The sequence below is a fragment of the Callithrix jacchus genome, chromosome 4, assembly GCF_049354715.1.
Source record: "Callithrix jacchus isolate 240 chromosome 4, calJac240_pri, whole genome shotgun sequence".
Taxonomy (NCBI): Eukaryota; Metazoa; Chordata; class Mammalia; order Primates; family Cebidae; genus Callithrix; species Callithrix jacchus.
The window spans coordinates 93,605,958-93,625,162 of record NC_133505.1 but is presented as its reverse complement, the minus strand read 5'-3'; the positions used below and the strand labels follow the sequence as shown (position 1 = coordinate 93,625,162).

The window sequence follows — 19,205 nt, the reverse complement described above, 5'->3', positions numbered from 1 at the left end:
CTCCCCTATTTCCCCCAATAGACCCCAGTGTGTAGTACTCCCTTCCCTGTGTCCACGTGTCCTCATTTTTCATCACCTGCCTATGAGTGAGAATATGCGGTGTTTCATTTTCTGTTCTTGTGTCAGTTTGCTGAGAATGATGTTCTCCAGATTCATCCATGTCCCTACAAAGGACACGAACTCATCATTTTTGATTGCTGCATAATATTCCATGGTGTATATGTGCCACATTTTCCCAATCCAGTCTATCATCAATGGGCATTTGGGTTGGTTCCAGGTCTTTGCTATTGTAAACAGTGCTGCATTGAACATTTGTGTGCATGTGTCCTTATAGTAGAACGATTTATAGTTTTTTGGATATATACCCAGTAATGGGATTGCTGGGCCAAATGGAATTTCTATTTCTAAGGCCTTGAGGAATTGCCACACTTTCTTCCACAATGGTTGAACTAATTTACACTCCCACCAACAGTGTAAAAGTGTTCCTATTTCTCCACATCCTCTCCAGCATCTGTTGTCTCCAGATTTTTTAATGATGGCCATTCTAACTGGCGTGAGATGGTATCTCAATGTGGTTTTGATTTGCATCTCTCTGATGACCAGTGATGATGAGCATTTTTTCATATGTTTGTTGGCCTCATGTATGTCTTCTTTTGTAAAGTGTCTGTTCATATTCTTTGCCCATTTTTGAATGGGCTTGTTTGTTTTTTTCCTGTAGATCTGTTTGAGTTCTTTGTAAATTCTGGATATCAGTCCTTTGTCAGATGGGTAAACTGCAAAAATTTTTTCCCATTCTGTTGGTTGCTGATCCACTCTAGTGACTGTTTCTTTTGCCGTGCAGAAGCTGTGGAGTTTGATTAGGTCCCATTTGTCTATTTTGACTTTTGTTGCCAGTGCTTTTGGTGTTTTGTTCATGAAGTCCTTGCCTACTCCTATGTCCTGAATGGTTTTGCCTAGATTTCCTTCTAGGGTTTTTATGGTGCCAGGTCTTATGTTTAAGTCTTTAATCCATCTGGAGTTAATTTTAGTGTAAGGTGTCAGGAAGGGGTCCACTTTCTGCTTTCTGCACATGGCTAGCCAGTTTTCCCAACACCATTTGTTAAACAGGGAATCCTTTCCCCATTGCTTGTTTTTGTCAGGTTTATCCAAGATTGTATGGTTGTAGATATGTTGTGTTGCCTCCGATGCCTCTGTTCTGTTCCATTGGTCTATATCTCTGTTTTGGTACCAGTACCATGCTGTTTTGATTACTGTAGCCTTGTAGTATAGTTTGAAGTCCAGTAGTGTGATGCCTCCCACTGTGTTCTTTTTGCATAGAATTGACTTGGCTATGCAGGCTCTCTTTTGGTTCCATATGAAGTTCATGGTGGTTTTTTCCAGTTCTGTGAAAAAAGTCAATGGTACCTTGATGGGGATAGCGTTGATTCTGTAAATTACTTTGGCAGTATGGCCATTTTCACGATATTGATTCTTCCTAACCATGAACATGGAGTGTTTCTCCATCTGTTTGTGTTCTCTTATTTCGTTGAGCAGTGGTTTGTAGTTTTCCTTGAAGAGGTCCCTTACGTTCCTTGTGAGTTGTATTCCTAGGTATTTTATTCTTTTTGTAGCAATTGTGAATGGCAGTTCATTCTTGATTTGGCTCTCTGTAAGTCTGTTATTGGTGTAGAGGAATGCTTGTGATTTTTGGACATTGATTTTATATCCTGAGGCTTTGCTGAAGTTGCTTATCAGTTTCAGGAGTTTTTGGGCTGAGGCAATGGGGTCTTCTAGGTATACTATCATGTCATCTGCAAATAGAGACAATTTGGCTTCCTCCTTTCCTATTTGAATACCCTTTATTTCTTTTTCTTGCCTGATTGCTCTGGCTAGAACTTGCAGTACTATATTGAATAGGAGTGGTGAAAGAGGGCATCCTTGTCTAGTGCCGGATTTCAGAGAGACTGCTTCCAGTTTTTGCCCATTCAGTATGATATTGGCTGTTTGTTTGTCGTAAATAGCTTTTATTAGTTTGAGATACGTTCCATCAATACTGAGTTTATTGAGGATTTTTAGCATAAAGTGTTGTTGAATTTTGTCAAAGGCCTTCTCTGCATCAATTGAGATAATCATGTGGTTTTTGTTTTTGGTTCTGTTTATGTGGTGAATTACGTTTATAGACTTGCAGCTCTATTTGTTTGACAGACATCAGCTGGTGGTCCTTTCCCTGTCCACTGGCGTAGAGACCAGGTCGCTATGTAGACACACCATGAACCATTTCCCACTGAGGGTCTGTGCCACCCCAGGGGCTTATTACCTTCTGCTCCTTCTGGAAATCTTCCCCATCTCCTCCCCAGTCCAGGTAATTCTCCTTTCCTCTATCCTAGCAGTTTCTCCACTTGGCCATTGCTCATTGCTGTCCCTTCCCAACACTGCTTGCCTTTCTACCATCTCTCTACTTGTTTGGGACAATACTACAGTGTCTCATTGTCCTCTTAGTCTTCCTCTTAGAGTGAGTTTTGAAATACCTAGCAAGGACAGAGTACACATGAATAGCTCAGTAAATACCTGACACCATTGAAATGTGCAAAAAATACTTTTTTCCGCATGAGAAATGTTAACATTTATTACGTGCTAGTGTGTGGTTATCTAGGAGGAGTTAATAATTATCATCCCTGAATAAAGATGTAAAATATCATGAATATGGTTATGTATGTACACAGAGTAAAAAGAGGAGATTCCAAACATTAAAAGATGAATAGAAAGTGAAATACAGTTATATGCTACAAATAATGTATTAAGGAGGAGAAATTTGATAACTCATGAATTAGCTCAAATTAGTTATTTTTTTTCCCTACCACATTTTGGCTTTATTGTTAATTGTTTGCAGTATTGATATGTTCAGTTTTAATTACATAAACTCATTTGAATGTCTTTAATTTTTCATTTAATGTTAGGAATGAACTAGCAGTTCTCTAAGAAATTTCTGATCAAGGCATGAAACTAACATTAAACAATGAAGTTGTTCAAATTATAATCATGAGTATTTTTACATGTTCTTTTCTAAACAATGAGGTAAAAATTCAGTGTATTTTAAGATAGATGACATAAATATATGATAAAAGGGTCTATGGTTTCTAAGATTTGCTAACCATCCTTAGCAGTGATTCTTAATATTTCTAAGACAAGCATGGCTAGAAGTGGGGTTAGAGCCACACAGTAAAGAGTTAAACTCAGCCCATGTAGCTAATGATACTCTAGGGTCAAGTTTAAAGGCATAAGAAAGGCTTATCCTACTACTTTTGATTTCATGCTTAGTTCTTTATATTTGGGCAGATCAGCCTAAGAGCTTACTGTAATTATCTCTGTTAAATTCAAAATAAAATATTATGCTTTTTGGCAGGCTCAACATCTAGAAATAGTGGAAAGAGAATGTTAATATTCTTTTAAGGAAGTCTAAGACATTTAGTTTATTCCCTAATGGAAATACTTTTTGTGTGTGTTTTCTTTTAAAAGAAAAATTGTGTTTCCATCCTCAAAAACTTTACTAAGCCATGTTTCTTATTATCAAACCCAAATTTAAAATTGCCTTTTTATTTCTTTATGTCTAAATCTAGCCTTAAAGGAAGATATCTTCAAAATGCATCCTTTCCAAGGGTAGAAAAGGTTCATGGTAATTGTATAGTTTTATATTGTGCATTTACAAGTATATTGGGAAGTGCTTATTAAAGTTCTTCTTTTTGATAGTGTCAGTTGATTTTCACTAATGTTTGTTTTATAACTACATATTGCGGAAATACTCAGAATATTCACATGTTAAGAAGAGGTTTTTATTTTGTATTAATTTCTATTTTTTAAGAAAGAGAAGATTCTGGTGAAGTTTTTTGTAAAATAGTCATATCTCTATTTTGAATGCATAGTAGATTTTTAAATGTTTGGCTATTTGAGTTTAAAGCTCTAGATTTAAAAACAAAAAACTTCACCCTGGAGAAAGGCTTTATGAAAAAAAATATAAAGTCTTTTGTGAAAATAAGGACATTTTGCATATGCTTACTTTTTTTTTTTCAGCCGGAGTTTCGCTCTTGTTTACCCAGGCTGGAGTGCAATGGCGCGATCTCGGCTCACCACAACCTCCGCCTCCTGGGTTCAGGGAATTCTCCTGCCTCAGCCTCCTGAGTAGCTGGGATTACAGGCACGCGCCACCATGCCCAGCTAATTTTTTGTATTTGTAGTAGAGACGGGGTTTCACCATGTTGACCAGGATGGTCTCGATCTCTTGACCTTGTGATCCACCCGCCTCGGCATCCCAAAGTGCTGGGATTACAGGTGTGAGCCACCTCGCCTGGCCTGCATATGCTTACTTAAACTTGTGTGCACATGTGCATATGTGTGAGAGATAGAATAAAAAAAAATTTGTGAATATATATTTATGTTTTTAACATCTGTAGCCTCGACTGTTAAGCAAGTGTCAATGGCTGGGTCATTCAAAAGTCAAGAAGTCTGCAGTTTACTATCTTACCTCTTTGTTTTCCCACACCTTACCAAAATCTTTGTTTTCTAACTGGCATTTGTACATATTATTCTGGACTTACTAATAGGACTACATAGACATCAGTTTTTTATATGTGTCAAGTATCCCAAGATCACCCCTTCTCACCCCAATTCAGTGCTTTGTTCGTAGGACTCACAGAACTCAGCGTAGTCCTACTTGTAGCTATGATTTATTACAGTGAAAGCATACAAAGCAAAATCAGCAGAGGAAAGGCACATATGGGGTAAAGTCCAGAGGAAACCAGACTTTCCAGACTTCCAAATTTTCCCAGTGGAGTCACACAGGGTGCACATAATATGTCCAGCAGCAAATTATGAGAATACCTATGAAATGTCCACTGGCAAAGTTCATTAGATACCCCATGTTCAAGGTTTTTGTTGAGGGCTGCTCACGTACGTACCCTCTGCTTAGAATATACTAAATCCCAAACTCCCAGAAGGAAAGCGGAGGTGCTGCCTAAGCCATATTGTTTACACACACAGTTTAGGCACAGCAACCACTTTTATCAGTTAAGTTGGTGGAAACATTTCCAAAAATCTAAGTTAATAGTTGCCAGCCAGTGATCAACCTTACAAGCAAAATATTTTAATATAACAGTACCAGGCCTGCTATGTTAATTCTTTTCTGGGGGGTGAGGAACAAAAGGTAATTTTAACCTTTCTTTAGCAGTATTTATTCCTTTAAGTCTGTCATTCCAGTAATTAACATCAATCATTTATGAAAGGTGAAATATTTTTACCTTGAGAGATGTTTAATGCCCTGTCCCATTTGTTGGTAATATCTAGTGGGTATAAGCCAATGTGTCCTCCAGCAATAAAATCATTTTATCTATTCATATACTACTGTCCTGATATTTTGATAATAGCACTATAAGAGTTTAGAAGCCTTATTTTTTCATAGTTTATTGACCAATTTTTATTGCTTTCATGAGACTTTAATAGCTTTCTGGAAGTAATATGATAGTAAAGTTATTGATGTTTCAACCTGCAAGTGAGTTATAATTTGTAAATAAAATCTTTGGATTCCATATGTATAACTTCAGTACTACTTGAACTATAATATTAATATTTTAATGTCATTTATTAACATTATATTTTGGAGACTGGAAAATGATTGAAACTACATTGGAAACACAAATTCCTAGAGCTGGAAGAGTACACTTGAGCCTTTGATAAGCCATTGACTTCATGCTAGTCCTTGGCTGGGTATGGAGCTAACGTAGATAGGACAGGTGGTACAAAATAAAACTCCAGAGTGGGTGCTCCATACAGTTTTTAAGATCCTAAGTTTAGAGCATAATTATACTAACTATCCAAAAGCTGTCTTTTTTTTTAACCAATATTACCTATTTTACTGGTCTTTACACAGTAAGCTGTTTAGAAAACAGTTTAAAAATCTTTTATAAAGGCAAATGCTAAATCATCCTTTGGCTCTTTCTTTGCCAGATCGAGCCATCCTACTTTATTCAGCTTTTCTCAGTGAAGTTACAGGATAATAATTTGGCATGTTGAGGTGGGGGGAAACAATGCAGAAATACCAGCTTAGTGTTTTTTTGGTTTGAGATGGAGTTTACTCTTACTGCCCAGGCTGGAGTGCAATGGCCCAGTCTCGGCTCACCGCAGCCATCACTTCCCATGCTCAAGCAGTTCTCCTGCCTCAGCCTCCCAAGTAGCTGAGATTATAGGCATGCACCACCATGCCTGGCTAATTTTGTGTTTTTTAGTAGAGACAGGGTTTCTCCATGTTGGTCAGGCCGGTCTCGAACTCCCAACCTCAGGTGATCAACCCACCTCAGCCTCTCAAAGTGCTGGGATTACAGGCTTGAGCCACCAAACCTAGTCACCAGCCTAGTCTTAAATAGGCGTTCTTATCCTGGAGGTCTGTGTTAAATTAAATGAGAATTCTCAGCATGTGCTTTTTTGCTTTATTTCAGTATTAGAGATAACAGTGACTGGTAACATACTTTATTTAATGTACTATTGTACTTTTAGGTTTATGTACAAGTTAATAAAGAAGCAGCAGATGATAAAAGTGTAGCAAAATCGGCACAGGAGTTCTTCCAGCGATTGGAAGAGGGCGATGTGCGAGCACTTTCACTGTGGCAAAAATTCCGGGACTTGAGCATTGAAGAGTATATTCGGATTTACAAGGTACTGGTTGACTCTCCCTTCTGCTTTTTCAGGATATGTTGCAGCTCTTGGCTGTTACCTGCATAGTAAAGTTACTTGTTAAGCTTGTGTTTTAAAAATAAATTTGTAGATGAATTTAAAATTAGGACTCAAATTTTGTTTTTTGGGCTGAAAGAACTGTAAAATATTCCTGAAGCAGTATCAGCTGGTATTCTCATACTTCATTTTTATCTGGGTTTTCTTTTCTATCATTTACTCACTTTTTCATATTTATTTTTTGTTCTTACACTTCCTTAGGCTGATATATGGTGATTAATAAGTGGATTCATTTAATAAACATTTGGTAGGTAGGAGATAACAGTGAATAGAAGAGGAAAACCCTTGCTCTTGTGGACCTTATATTCTAGCCTAGAGACAGAGCACAAACTGAACAAATTAAAGATAAAGCAAGAAACAAGCAACTATGTTTTTATTAGATGGTGCTAGATGCTAGCTGGGGAGATCAGGTATGCGGACTGTAGGTGGAATGAGGAGAGTTTTATAAGGAAGCCCATGTGAGTGGAGTAAATAAGCAAGATGAATGACAGGAGAAGGCTGAAGAGCTAGTAGCATATGGGGCATACTTCTAAAATTTCTCTAGGGCTGCCCAGTGCTTTTTGTGGTGATGGGAATGTTCTATATCTATGGCCATCTTCTTCAGTAGCCACTACCCACATGTGGCTTGAAGTGTAAATAGTGTGACAGAGGAACTAAATTCTCAATTTTGCTTAATTCCAGTTTAACAGTTTAGATCGTCACTTGGGCCTAATGATTACTATATTGCACAGCACAGTACCGTTGTGAGTACTTGACTGGTATAGTGGAAGCTATTAGGATGTTTGAGCAAAGGAGTGATTTTGTTGCTGTTTTATCTTCCCCCTGTGGAATTTCAGGAGATTTTTTTTTTTTTTTTTAACAAAAATAGAGACGAGTCCTTGCCATCTTGCCCAGGCTGGTCTTGAATTCCTGTGTGCAAGTGATTCTCCTGCCTCAGCCTCCCAAAGGGCTGGGATTATGGGCATGAACCACCACACCCAGCCCTTGATTTAATTTTTTTGTTTGTTTGTTTGTTTGTTTTGAGCCAGAGTCTTGCTCTGTTGCCTAGGCTGGAGTGCAGTGGCACAATCTTAGCTGACTGCAACCTCCACTGCCCAGGTTCCAGTGATTCCTCTACCTCAGCCTCCTGAGTAGCTGGAACTACAGGTGCATGCTACCACCCCTGGCTAATTTTTCAGTTTTTTTTTTTTTTTTTTTTTTGTTTTTTAACTAGAGACGGGGTTTCACCATGTTGGCCAGGATGATCTCGACCTGACCTCGTGATCCGTCCATCTCGGCCTCCCAAAGTGCTGGGATTACAGGCGTGAGCCACCTCGCCCAGCCCGGTTTAATTTTTATTGTGTTCATGTGTGTGACAGGTGGTAGAGCATCCTTAATTTTGCCTTAGGGTAAGAATAGGAGATTGAATTAACATTTGTTTGTCTGTTTCTGAACTCTTTTAGCGTCTGGGAATATATTTTGATGAATATTCAGGAGAATCATTTTATCGTGAAAAATCTCAAGAAGTCTTAAAGTTGCTGGAGAGTAAAGGACTCCTACTGAAAACAATGTATGATCAGGTTACTATTCTTTAGTAAAATTATTTGTTCTTTGAAATTGTTATTGACGTATCCTTTCAGTAAGGACAACAGAATGCAGTGCGCAGCTTTCTTGACATTTTTCATAGTGCTTTTTCCTGTTCAAAGTATTTCCCATATTCTATATTTTGCTGCCATAGCAAAAGCTATTAAGGTATAGAAAAAGGCTGTTACTTGTTTTTTATAAGGCTGGGAACTGACACAGAAAATATAAGTGACCTGCCTAAGGTCATACAACCTGTTAATAGTATAACTGAAAAAAGGAAATACATTTTATATCTCTTGACTCAATTTTACCTTCTAAAACTAAATCCCTGCCTTTTCAAAAATTATTTAAGGTGGCGTGTGAAAATAAGTATAATACAACAGGCTTTTAAAAGAGTAAAATGAGGAAAACAGGAAGTAGGGGCAGGAAAAGTAATATGAAGTCGGAGATGATGTTAGCATATCCCTCCTGGAATTCTATTTCCTTGTTTATGGTACATTTTTTTCTCCAAAAAAACAAAGTTATAATTGATGAATGACATCTTGTATATATTTATGGTGTACAACATAATTTGATATTTATATATACATGGTGAATGTTTAAATCAAGCTAATTAACATATCCATCACCTTACATACTTATCTATGAGGAGAACATTTAAAACTGTTAGCAGTTTTCAAGTGTTCTGTGCATTATTGTTAAATATACTTAGAATGCTGTACAGTAGATTTCCAGAACTTCTCCTGTTTCATAAAACTTTGTAGCCTTTAACCAACATCTCCCCCTTCCCTGCCCTTGGTAACCTCCATTTTGGTTCTCTACTTCTATGAAATAGAAGTTTTTAGATTCCACATGTGAGATTATTCATATTTGTTTTCTGTGCATCGCTTATTTCACTGAACATGTCCTTTCAGTTTATCCATGTTGTCACAAATGACAGGATTTCCTTCTTTTTTAAAGCTATTACCTGTTGTATATTTTAAAATCCATTCATCTGTTAGGGTTGTTTCATACCTTGGCTATTGTAAATAGTGTTACAATAACCATAGTAGGACAGATATCACTTGGACATACTGATTTCATTTTCTTTGGATGTATACTTAGATGTGAGTTTGCTGGATCACATGGTTCTGTTTTCAGTTTTGTGATGAACCTCCACATTGTTTTCCATAATGGCTCTACTAACTAACGTTCCTACCAACAGTGTACAAGGGTTTCCTTTTATCCACATCATTGCCAACATTTATCTTTTTTTTTTAATATAAAAGCCATCTTAACAGGTGTGAAGAAATGTCTCATTGTGGATTGCGGTCTTAATTTTGCATTTCCCTGATGATTAGAGATGTTCACCACCTTTTCATATATGTGTTAGCCTTTTGTATGTCTTCTTTTTGTTTGTTAGTTTAAGACGGATTCTCACTCTGTCACCCAGGCTGGAGTGCAGTGGCCGGATCTCGGCTCACTGCATCCTCTGCCTCCTGGGTTCAAGCAGTTCTTCTGCCTCAGCCTCCCTAGTAGCTGGGACTATAGGCGCTCACCACCACACCTGGCTAATTTTTATATTTTTAGTAGAGACGGTGTTTCACCATGTTGGCCCGGCTGCTCTTGAACTCCAGACCTCATGATCAGCCCACCTCAGCCTCCCAGAGTACTGGGATTGCAGTCATGAGCCACTACACCCACCCATGTCTTCTTTTAAGAAATGTCTATACAGGCCTTTGGCTCACTTTTTTTTTTTTTTTTTAAAGTTCTCAGGCACATATATAGGATGTGCAGGTTTGTCACATAGGTAAATGTGTGCTGCCCCGTCAACCCATCACCTAAGTATTAAGCCCAGCATGCATTAGCTATTTTTCTTGATACTCTCCCTCCCCCACCTCCCTGACAGGCCCCAGTGTGTGTTCTTTTTCTCCGTTTTCGTGTGTTTTCATTGTTCAGCTCCCACTTATAAGTGCGAACATGTGGTATTTGGTTTTCTGTTTCTGCATTAGCTTGCTGAAGATAATGGCTTCTTTGGCTCACTTTTTAATTTGGTTTTTTTGTTGGTAGTGGTGTTGGTTGGGTTTGGTTTTTTTGCTGTTGTTTTTCCATTGAGTTGAGTTTCTTATATATTTTGGATATTAACCGATTATCAGATGTATGTTTTCCAAGTAGTTTCTTTCAGGCTCTAGGTTGTTTCTTCATCTTATTGATTGTTTTCTTTGCTATGCAGAAGCTTTTATAGTTTTATGCAATCCCATCTGTCTATTTTTGCTTTTGTTGCCTGTGCTTTCAGGATTAGCTCCAAGAAATCTTTACCAAGACTTCAGTCTTTTCCTCTAATAGTTTTACAAATCAGGTCTTAGATGTGTCTTTAATCCCCCTTGAGTTGATTTTTCTACATGGTAAGCGATTAGGGTCTAGTTTCATTCATCTGCATATGGGTATCCAATTTTCCCAATGTCATTTATTGAAGAAACTGTCCTTATTGTGTTATTTTTGTACCTTTTTCAAAAATCAGTTGACCATAAATGTGTGGATTTGTATCTAGGCTCTCTGTTCTATTTTGTTGGTCTCTATGTTTTTGTGCCGGTATGATACTGTTTTGATTACTATAGATTATAGTAGATGTTGAGATTAGGTAGTGTGATGCCTCCAGCTTTGTTTTTTTTTTTTTTTTTGGTGGGGGGACATGGTCTGGCTTTGTCATCCAGGCTATGGTGTAGTGGTGCTATCTCGGCTCACTACAACCTCCGCCTCCAGGTTCAATCAATTCTTCTGCCTTAGCCTCCAAAGTGGCTGGGATTACAAGCACGTACCACCACACCCAGCTAATTTTTGTATATCTTAGTAGAGATGCAGTTTCACCAAGTTGCCCAGGCTGGTCTTGATCTCCCGGCCTCAAGTGATCTGCCTGCCTTGGCCTCCCAAAGTGCTGGGATTATAGGCATGAGCCACCACAGCTGGCCCAAGTTTGTTTTTGTTTTGTTTTGTTTTGCTTTGCTTAATATTGCTTTGGGGATTTGGGGTTTTTTTGTGGTTCCATATGAATTTCATGGTTTTTTTTTTTCTATTTCTATGAAAAATGTCGTTGGAATTTTGATAGGGATTGCATTGAATCTATAGATTGCTTTTGGTGGTATGGACATTTAACAATATTGATTTTTCCTATCCATTAGTACAGAATACTTTTCCATTTATCTGTGTGTTTTGATTTCTTTCATCAGTGTTATATCGTTTTCAGTATATAGATATTTTAGCTCTTTGGTTAAATTTATTCCTATTATAATTTTATTGATGTTATTGTAAAAGGAATTTTTTTCCAGATAGTTTGTTGTTGTGTGTAGAAACACTACTGATTTTTGGCTGGGCACAGTGGCTCACACCTGTAATCCCAGCATTTTGGGAGACCGAGACAGGCAGCATGAGGTCAGGAGTTCGAGATCAGCCTGGTCAACATGGTGAAAACCCGTCTCTTCTAAAAACACAAAAATTAGCCAGGCGTGGTGGTGCACACATAATTCCAGCTACTTGGGAGGCTGAGGCGAGAATTACTTGAACCCAGGAGGTGGAGTTTGCAATGAGCTGAGATTGTGCCACTGCACTCCAGCCTGGGTGACAGAGTGAAACTGTCTCAAAAAAAAAAAAATGCGATTTTATATGTGGATTTTCTATATTGCAACTTTATGAGATTCATTTATTCTAACAGTCTTTTGGCGGAATCTTTAGTGTTTTCTATTTATAAGATCATATCGCAAAAAAGAAAAAAAAAAAGATTATATTGCCTGCAGAGGCAATTTAACTTCTTTTCCAATTTGGATGCCTTTTATTTCTGTTTCTTGCCTAATTGTTTTCCAATGTAGCTTTTAGCTTCCTGTCAGCTAAACAGAGAAATACCAGCAAAAGAAGCCTAGATATCTATAATGTAGAGGCAAACCAATTGCTTAAGAGGCATGTCACTTCTCATAGAACCAAAGCAAAATTTCTCCTGTCATATTTATAAAGAAGACATGAAATGTGGTTAATAGCATCCTCAGTAATGTCCTTAAGGAAAATTATTGGATTGTCATATACAGATTCCAATTTTGGTCATGCAGGAAAGACAAAAATCTGTAGTTTTAATACTTGGGTACTTTGTGGTATGTTAAAAAATTAGCCCAATATTGAATGTTATAATACTATGAATTAGAAGGAGAATCTGTGACATTTCATAGTTACAATGCAGCTGCATCTCATTTTTCAACTAGGTATATTAAAGATTTTTAACATACCTTATCCTGAGTACCTTATCCGGAGCTACAGATTCAAAAGGGAGGATAACCAAATATTAATTACATTATACCCATTCATAAGAGATTCTCAGTCATATTCTTTTTTTCCATTCTTAGTTAAAGCTTGAATTAGCACTGCTTATTGCTATGTGGGAAATAAAAATACCTTCTGGTTTGCTAATGTTTTAGATATTATAATTTTAAAGGTATGAATTTATTATGTTGCTTCAGAGTTACCTTTTTGCATTTCTAGAAAAGGAACTGCTGTAATAGATCTATCTGGGAATGGTGACCCCTCTTCAATTTGTACTGTAATGCGAAGTGATGGGACTTCTCTCTATGCAACCAGGTTTGTAGCTTCTGTGAGGGTAAACATTTCATTCTAAATCTGTTGCTTTCAGATTAAAAACTATTTACAATTAATTATGCATTATGGAACCCCACAGCTGACAACAGTATTTTATAAACTATAAAACTGAAGTACTTCATAATCAACTAAAAGTATGTTACAATGGCACCTTGGCAAGGAAATGTATACTAAAAGGTGACCATATTAGCTCAAGGGTTTCCTCATGCTTGTAAAGAACATCTTATATGCACATAAATACCAGACCTCATTGCGATTTGTTAAAACAGGCTGAGGGAGAAGGCAGCCATGGATTTTTCCATCCATCTCTGTGACTGACCTTTGTGACAGGGAGCAATCTCTTTATCAGTAAGAAGTGGGTTTATCAAGCACCCTTATTTCTGGGACAAAGCTAATAGGAAAGAGAAGGTATAATAATAAAATCCATACAAGCACTGCTGGCAAAAGTGTCTCCCAGGCCAGAATTTTATATTAGGTCACAACTCACTTTTGTAACATAAAATCATGATATTTTGTTGTTATTATATCAACTACCATAATTTGTTCCAAACAACTTTAAGCCACCAGTCAAATCTCTTAACTTCCCCTTAGGAATTTCATCTTTTACCTTCTATTAGTTTTTGATATTTTCCTTTACCAATTCTATGCAATTGGGATTAGGAAGTGAGAAGAACTTATATATCTTGTATTTTTCTAGATAAGCAAATATATGTAGCAAAAAGTTTTTTGTATTAACTGATTATTGCTAGACAGATTAAAGAAATAAACCCTTGCACAATGGTTATAAGAAGTATCCATTGAGAACAGAGGCTCTGTAACTATCTGGGTCTGGATGGTGTCTTTTTTGGGCTATCATTAGGTCTAAATTTTTCAACACCTATATTTTTCTTTGGAAAAAGAAATATCCTGTCAGAATAGAGGCTCTATGACATGAAGTCTCTGTAACTATCCTGACTTGGTAGTTTTTCAGGCTGTCATTAGATACAGACTTTTGTGTATATTTACCTTAACACCTGTACTTTCTTTTTTCTTTGGGAAAATAATTCTTTTTGCCACTTATTGAAATGTTTGATTTTTCACTTTGCTTTAATATCCAGTTGCTTCTGCCTTCTAGTGGGTTTCTTGTGGAATACCTTTGTTTGTGGGGTGTAAATTAAAAGAGTTGTTATAGCAGACAAAAGTGCAGGAGAATACTGAAAAGAGCAGAGTGTGAGGCTGGCGACCTGGGACTGTCATTTAACTCTCTGGGGCATGATTCTCTATTTTGTTAAATGAGAGATCTGGACTAAATGACCTGACACTTCTTTGGCTTTGAAATTCAGTTTCCACAAACTCAACCTAGAAATTTGTCTTACTCTTTTTTGTTTTTTCCTTGGATCAAAAAGTTTCTCTTTGTTTTGTCCTTGTCTCAAACCAAAAAAATATAACACAGGTGTTAATCATTTTTGTGTTAATCTTCTATACAAGTGTTTCTCAACATTTTAAAAATTACAATTCCTCCAAGGAACCTTTTCAGCCATATTTTTCCTAATTGCCAATCCTCATGAAATTTTATCCCACAGATATTCTATATCTTTGTATATATTTTATGTGTATCTGTGGGTTATGCATGAAGAATAAATTTTTCTGTTGTCCAGTTGTAGTGGCTCATGCCTGTAATTTTAGAACTTTGGGAGGCCAGGGTAGGAGGATCTCTTGAGGCCAGAAGTTTGAAACCAACCTGGGCAATATAATGAGACCCATCTCTACAAAAAATTTGCAGTGGCTCATGCCTGTAATCCCTGCACTTTGGGAGGACAAGAAGGGTGGATCACCTGGGAGGTCAGGAGTGAAAGATCAGCTTGGCCAACATGATGAGACCCTGTCTCTATTAAAAATACAAAAAGTAGACAGGCATGGTGGTGTGCACCTGTAGTCCCAGCTACTAGGCAGGCTGAGGCAGGAGAATCTCTTGAACCCAGGAGGTGGAGATTACAGTGAGAATATATTGCACCAGTGCACTCCAGCCTGGGCAACAGAGCAAGACTCGGCTTTAAAATAAATAAATAAAAATTTTAAAAGTAATTAGCTTTGTGTGGAGGTGCACACCCGTAGTCCTACTTACTCAAGGAGGCTGAGGCAAGAGGATTGTTTGAGCCTGGGAGTTCACATCACTGCACTACAGCCTGGGTGACAGGGTGAGATCCTGCTCCTAAAGAAAAAAAAAAAAGAATTTTTTTTGCCCCTCAAAAAACAGTTTTTGCCTCCATTGAGAATGCATGCTCCGTGCCATATCAGGATCATGAGATAGGTACTCATGACATTTTGATGATCCCTAACATTTCAAAAGATCGAATTTTTCAATCTTTCCGGTATCATACATAGTTAACCAAAAATAGCTCTAATTTTAAACTTTAATATTTCATAATCCTTGACTTGAAATTTCAGTTTATGAAGTTTCATGGTTTATTTTTCATTATTTCATACTATGTGCAAACTGGCTATTTGTATTTAATCAGAGATAAGAGAAAGAGAAATTCCGTCAAAGGATTTTCTGGTCTTTTAAAAGGCGTTAGAAAATTTTCCCCGACTGATCCAAGGCTTTGAAAGTCCTTAGTAATACTAACAGGAGAGTATCTCGATGATACCTGTTTACTACATCATCTATATTTTAAATATGTTCGTTAGAGAATATACTGCAGATAAGTAATGGGTGATTCTTTTTAGTGGAGACTTCATCATAAAACATTTTACCTACAAGACACTTTACCCAGAGCTATTTTAGTTGTTATTACGACTTGTAGAGCTTTTATATATTTATTTTATTTATATGTATTTAAAGTTTTAATTACTTTTCCCAGTGTTTTTGTTTTTCCCAAACCTATTTTTATTTTATATCAAAATGTGATATTTGCATTATCTGAATGTGGGTGGAATTCCTGAGGCTGTGGAATAATTTAAGTTCTTAATTAGAAAATGCTTGTTGCTATTAAATAGGTAAAAACCAATTATTACCCAGATCTGCTTAGTACCTCTTGGTTTATGGCCACTTTTTCAGAGATCTTGCAGCTGCTATAGATCGAATGGACAAGTATAATTTTGATACAATGATATATGTGGTAAGTAATCAGAACAAAAAGTTATGACCTCTAACTCGTGAAAACTACAGAGGTAGAAATTTGATGCCATCTTGAAAAACTATGGAAAAAGTTGTCAAACTACAGAGAGAAGTCAACATTTAGTTGACTTTTTAAACATGTTTAAAAAGGGCAACTTCTATTATTTAAATGTTTAAAAACTTAAAAATAAAAAAGTTTACATTGATTGCTTCATAGTAAGAAAAAATTACCTGAATCAATAAAATGGTTATATGAAATTAACCATATATACAGGTCACTATAATGCCAAGTTTTTTTGTTTTTTATTTTTCAATTCTGATTTGGGCTTAACAGTTGTTTTTAAATAACTTTATTTTGAACAAGTAATTTAATACTCAAAAGAAGTTTAAAAATAGTACAGTATTTCCCCCCAAAGATAATATATAACCATAGTACTTTTTGTTAATCTCAGGAAATTAACATTGGTTGAGACCTTATTGAAATTTCACCAGCTTTTACATGTACTTTCCTGTCAATGTTTATGTAGGTATGGTTTTATGAGACTTTATCACATGTGTAGATTCATGTAACTACCACCACATTCAGAATATAGAACTGTTCCATCACAAACTCCCTCATGTTGAACCACTTAATAATCACACCTTCACCCCAGTCCTAACCCCTTGCACCCACTGCTCTGTTCTTTAGCACAATTTTGTCATTTTGAGAATGTTGTATAAATGGAATTATACAATATGTAATCTTTGAAATTGGCTTTTTTCTCTCAATATAATGAATGCCCTGGAGAGTCATCCAGGCTGTCCTGTGTGTCAGTAGTTTGTTCATTTTATTGCTGAGTGATATTCTAGTATCTTTTCCCCTTTCCTTACTTACCATGTGAAACCGTCCTTTCCACTTAGAAGAAAAGTGGTCATCAGATATCTATTTAGAGCTTACCTTTGGTCTGAGAAACCAGGGTCATAATAGCTGAGAGGGAAGAAATTGAAACAGAATACTCACAAGATTGAAGTTCACGTTTCCTCCTGACTCCGGGGAGTGCTATGGCTCTCATTTCCCTCCCTTGTAGAGCACTCCACTTAGACATTCTTCTCGGGACATCCTGTTTGTGGACATCCTGTTTGTGTTTACTTAAAATGTATCGAATGACAATGACTTTAGTCTGTCAAACCTCAAATACCTTAATTTGATTCAAGTCCAGCCTATTTTTGTATATTGTCACTGTTCTTTTATTTTACATCTATTTTCTTCCCAAGACAGATAAAGGACAAAAAAAGCATTTTCAGCAAGTATTCCAAATGCTGAAGCTCATGGGATATGACTGGGCAGAAAGGTAATGTCTGTGTGGTTCTTAATTGCCTGTTCAGGGTCAGCAGATCCTGAAAATGTACTTAGTGGTTAAAGTTTTTTACTCAAATTTCAGTTCTTTGTTTCAAGATACTAATATGGAAAAGCAGACTTGATTTTTTGTATTATGTTTGGTTATAATAATTTCCAGCTTATAGACTTTTTTTTTGAGACTGAGCTTCACTTTTGTTGCCCAGGCTGGAGTGCAACAGTACAATCTCAGCTCACTGCAACCTATACCTCCCAAGTAGCTGAAATTACAGGCATGCACCACCACGCCTAGCTAAATTTTTGTATTTTTAGTAGAGACGGGGTTTTTCTATGTTGGTCAGGCTGTTCTCGAACTCCCGACCTCAGGTGATCCGCCAGCCTCAGCCTCCCAAAGTGCTGGGATTACAGGCGTGAGCCACTGTGCCTGGTCTGAGCCACCATGCCGGGCCCACTTACAAACAGTTAATAGCTGTATTTTTATTAGTTACCTGCTCTCAGTGGCTTAGTTTTCAAAATTCTTAATCCACATCTCCTTTTTCTCCTAAAGAGAGCTAGTAATTTAATCACATATTGGTGATTATCTCTATAAAGTGAAGCTGTGCTTAATGTCCTTTGTAGCATACAAATCATATCAGTTTCATTTTATTAAAAACTCTGCTATGAGGGTTAAAGTTCAAACCACTCTCTGAATGGTATTATATGCTTTCAACAGCAGCTCTTGTTTAGCTTTCAGTTAACTAGATGCCCACTCTTTTAGGTGCCAGCACGTGCCCTTTGGAGTAGTGCAGGGAATGAAGACTCGAAGAGGAGATGTCACTTTTCTGGAAGATGTTTTAAATGAGATTCAATTAAGGATGCTACAGAACATGGCTTCCATTAAGAGTGAATTCAGTTTTTTCTTACTAAAATCATAATTTACATGCCACTTTTATGTTATCCTGGACTTTGGGCAGTGTGATTTATTATGACTGTCCCTCTATTGAAGTGTCACTGACTTTGTCAAAAATAGCTTTCACTAATTAGAGGTGCCAGAATTTTTATACTTGCTACTCAGGAATTGGTCGCTTCAATAATCTGAATTACTGTAACCTTGGTCCTCTTTTCATGGATAGCTAGAGCATTGTCATTCTGTTGTCTGGGTGGTTTCGTGAAGTTTCTGTGTTATAATTTAGATACAAGTCACAAGTTCTTGTGACTTTAACCTTCACCCTTGGAAAACTAAGTATCAGATATATATAGTATCAGAAATCCAAATATATTTTTCCAACAAATATTTTTTGAATAAATAAATTTGGATTTCTTCCCTTTTAATGTAGGCAGGGGAAATGTCATTATCAAAGGTAAAATAGCCTAAATGAGGAAAGTAAATTGCCCACTCTGAAACTGTTCTTCATTGTCAGCATGTTTTGGCAGATCTTATCTTCACCTTGATCCATGATTGGCACAGTGTCATGTAGGCTAAAGATAGCTGCCTTTGTGTATTTCAGCAACTAAAGAACTCAAAAACCCACAGGAGACTGCAGAGAGGGTCGGACTTGCAGCACTCATTATTCAGGTCTGTTAAGACTCCTATCTGTGAGGCCCTTTGTTTGGGACTAGAGCAAATCCCAGCAGTGAAGATTTTCTCTGTCATTTTTAGGACTTCAAAGGTTTACTCTTATCTGACTACAAGTTCAACTGGGATCGTGTTTTCCAGAGTCGTGGGGACACAGGAGTCTTCCTGCAATACACACACGCCCGCCTCCACAGGTGAGAAGAGGCTGCAGGGAAACCTTGTGCTGCACTGTCATTCCCCAGGCTAGGTCCTGAAGGGTGTGATTCTAAGACCAGACACCC

At 37.1% G+C, this 19,205-nt stretch overlaps 1 protein-coding gene across 10 annotated transcripts in view; it reads left to right on the top strand.

The window, feature by feature from the left end:
• RARS2 (arginyl-tRNA synthetase 2, mitochondrial) overlaps nt 1-19,205 on the top strand; it is a 94,994-nt gene that overhangs the window by 71,726 nt on the left and 4,063 nt on the right. For all 10 annotated transcript variants that reach the window (XM_035296314.3, XM_054254254.2, XM_035296313.3 and 7 more), the window contains 8 exons: nt 6,523-6,681; nt 8,199-8,305; nt 12,823-12,918; nt 15,974-16,034; nt 17,288-17,364; nt 18,127-18,251; nt 18,857-18,924; nt 19,009-19,118. In XM_035296314.3, the coding sequence (XP_035152205.1) occupies nt 6,523-6,681; nt 8,199-8,305; nt 12,823-12,918; nt 15,974-16,034; nt 17,288-17,364; nt 18,127-18,251; nt 18,857-18,924; nt 19,009-19,118 (803 nt within the window). The remainder of the gene's footprint in view (nt 1-6,522; nt 6,682-8,198; nt 8,306-12,822; nt 12,919-15,973; nt 16,035-17,287; nt 17,365-18,126; nt 18,252-18,856; nt 18,925-19,008; nt 19,119-19,205) is intronic.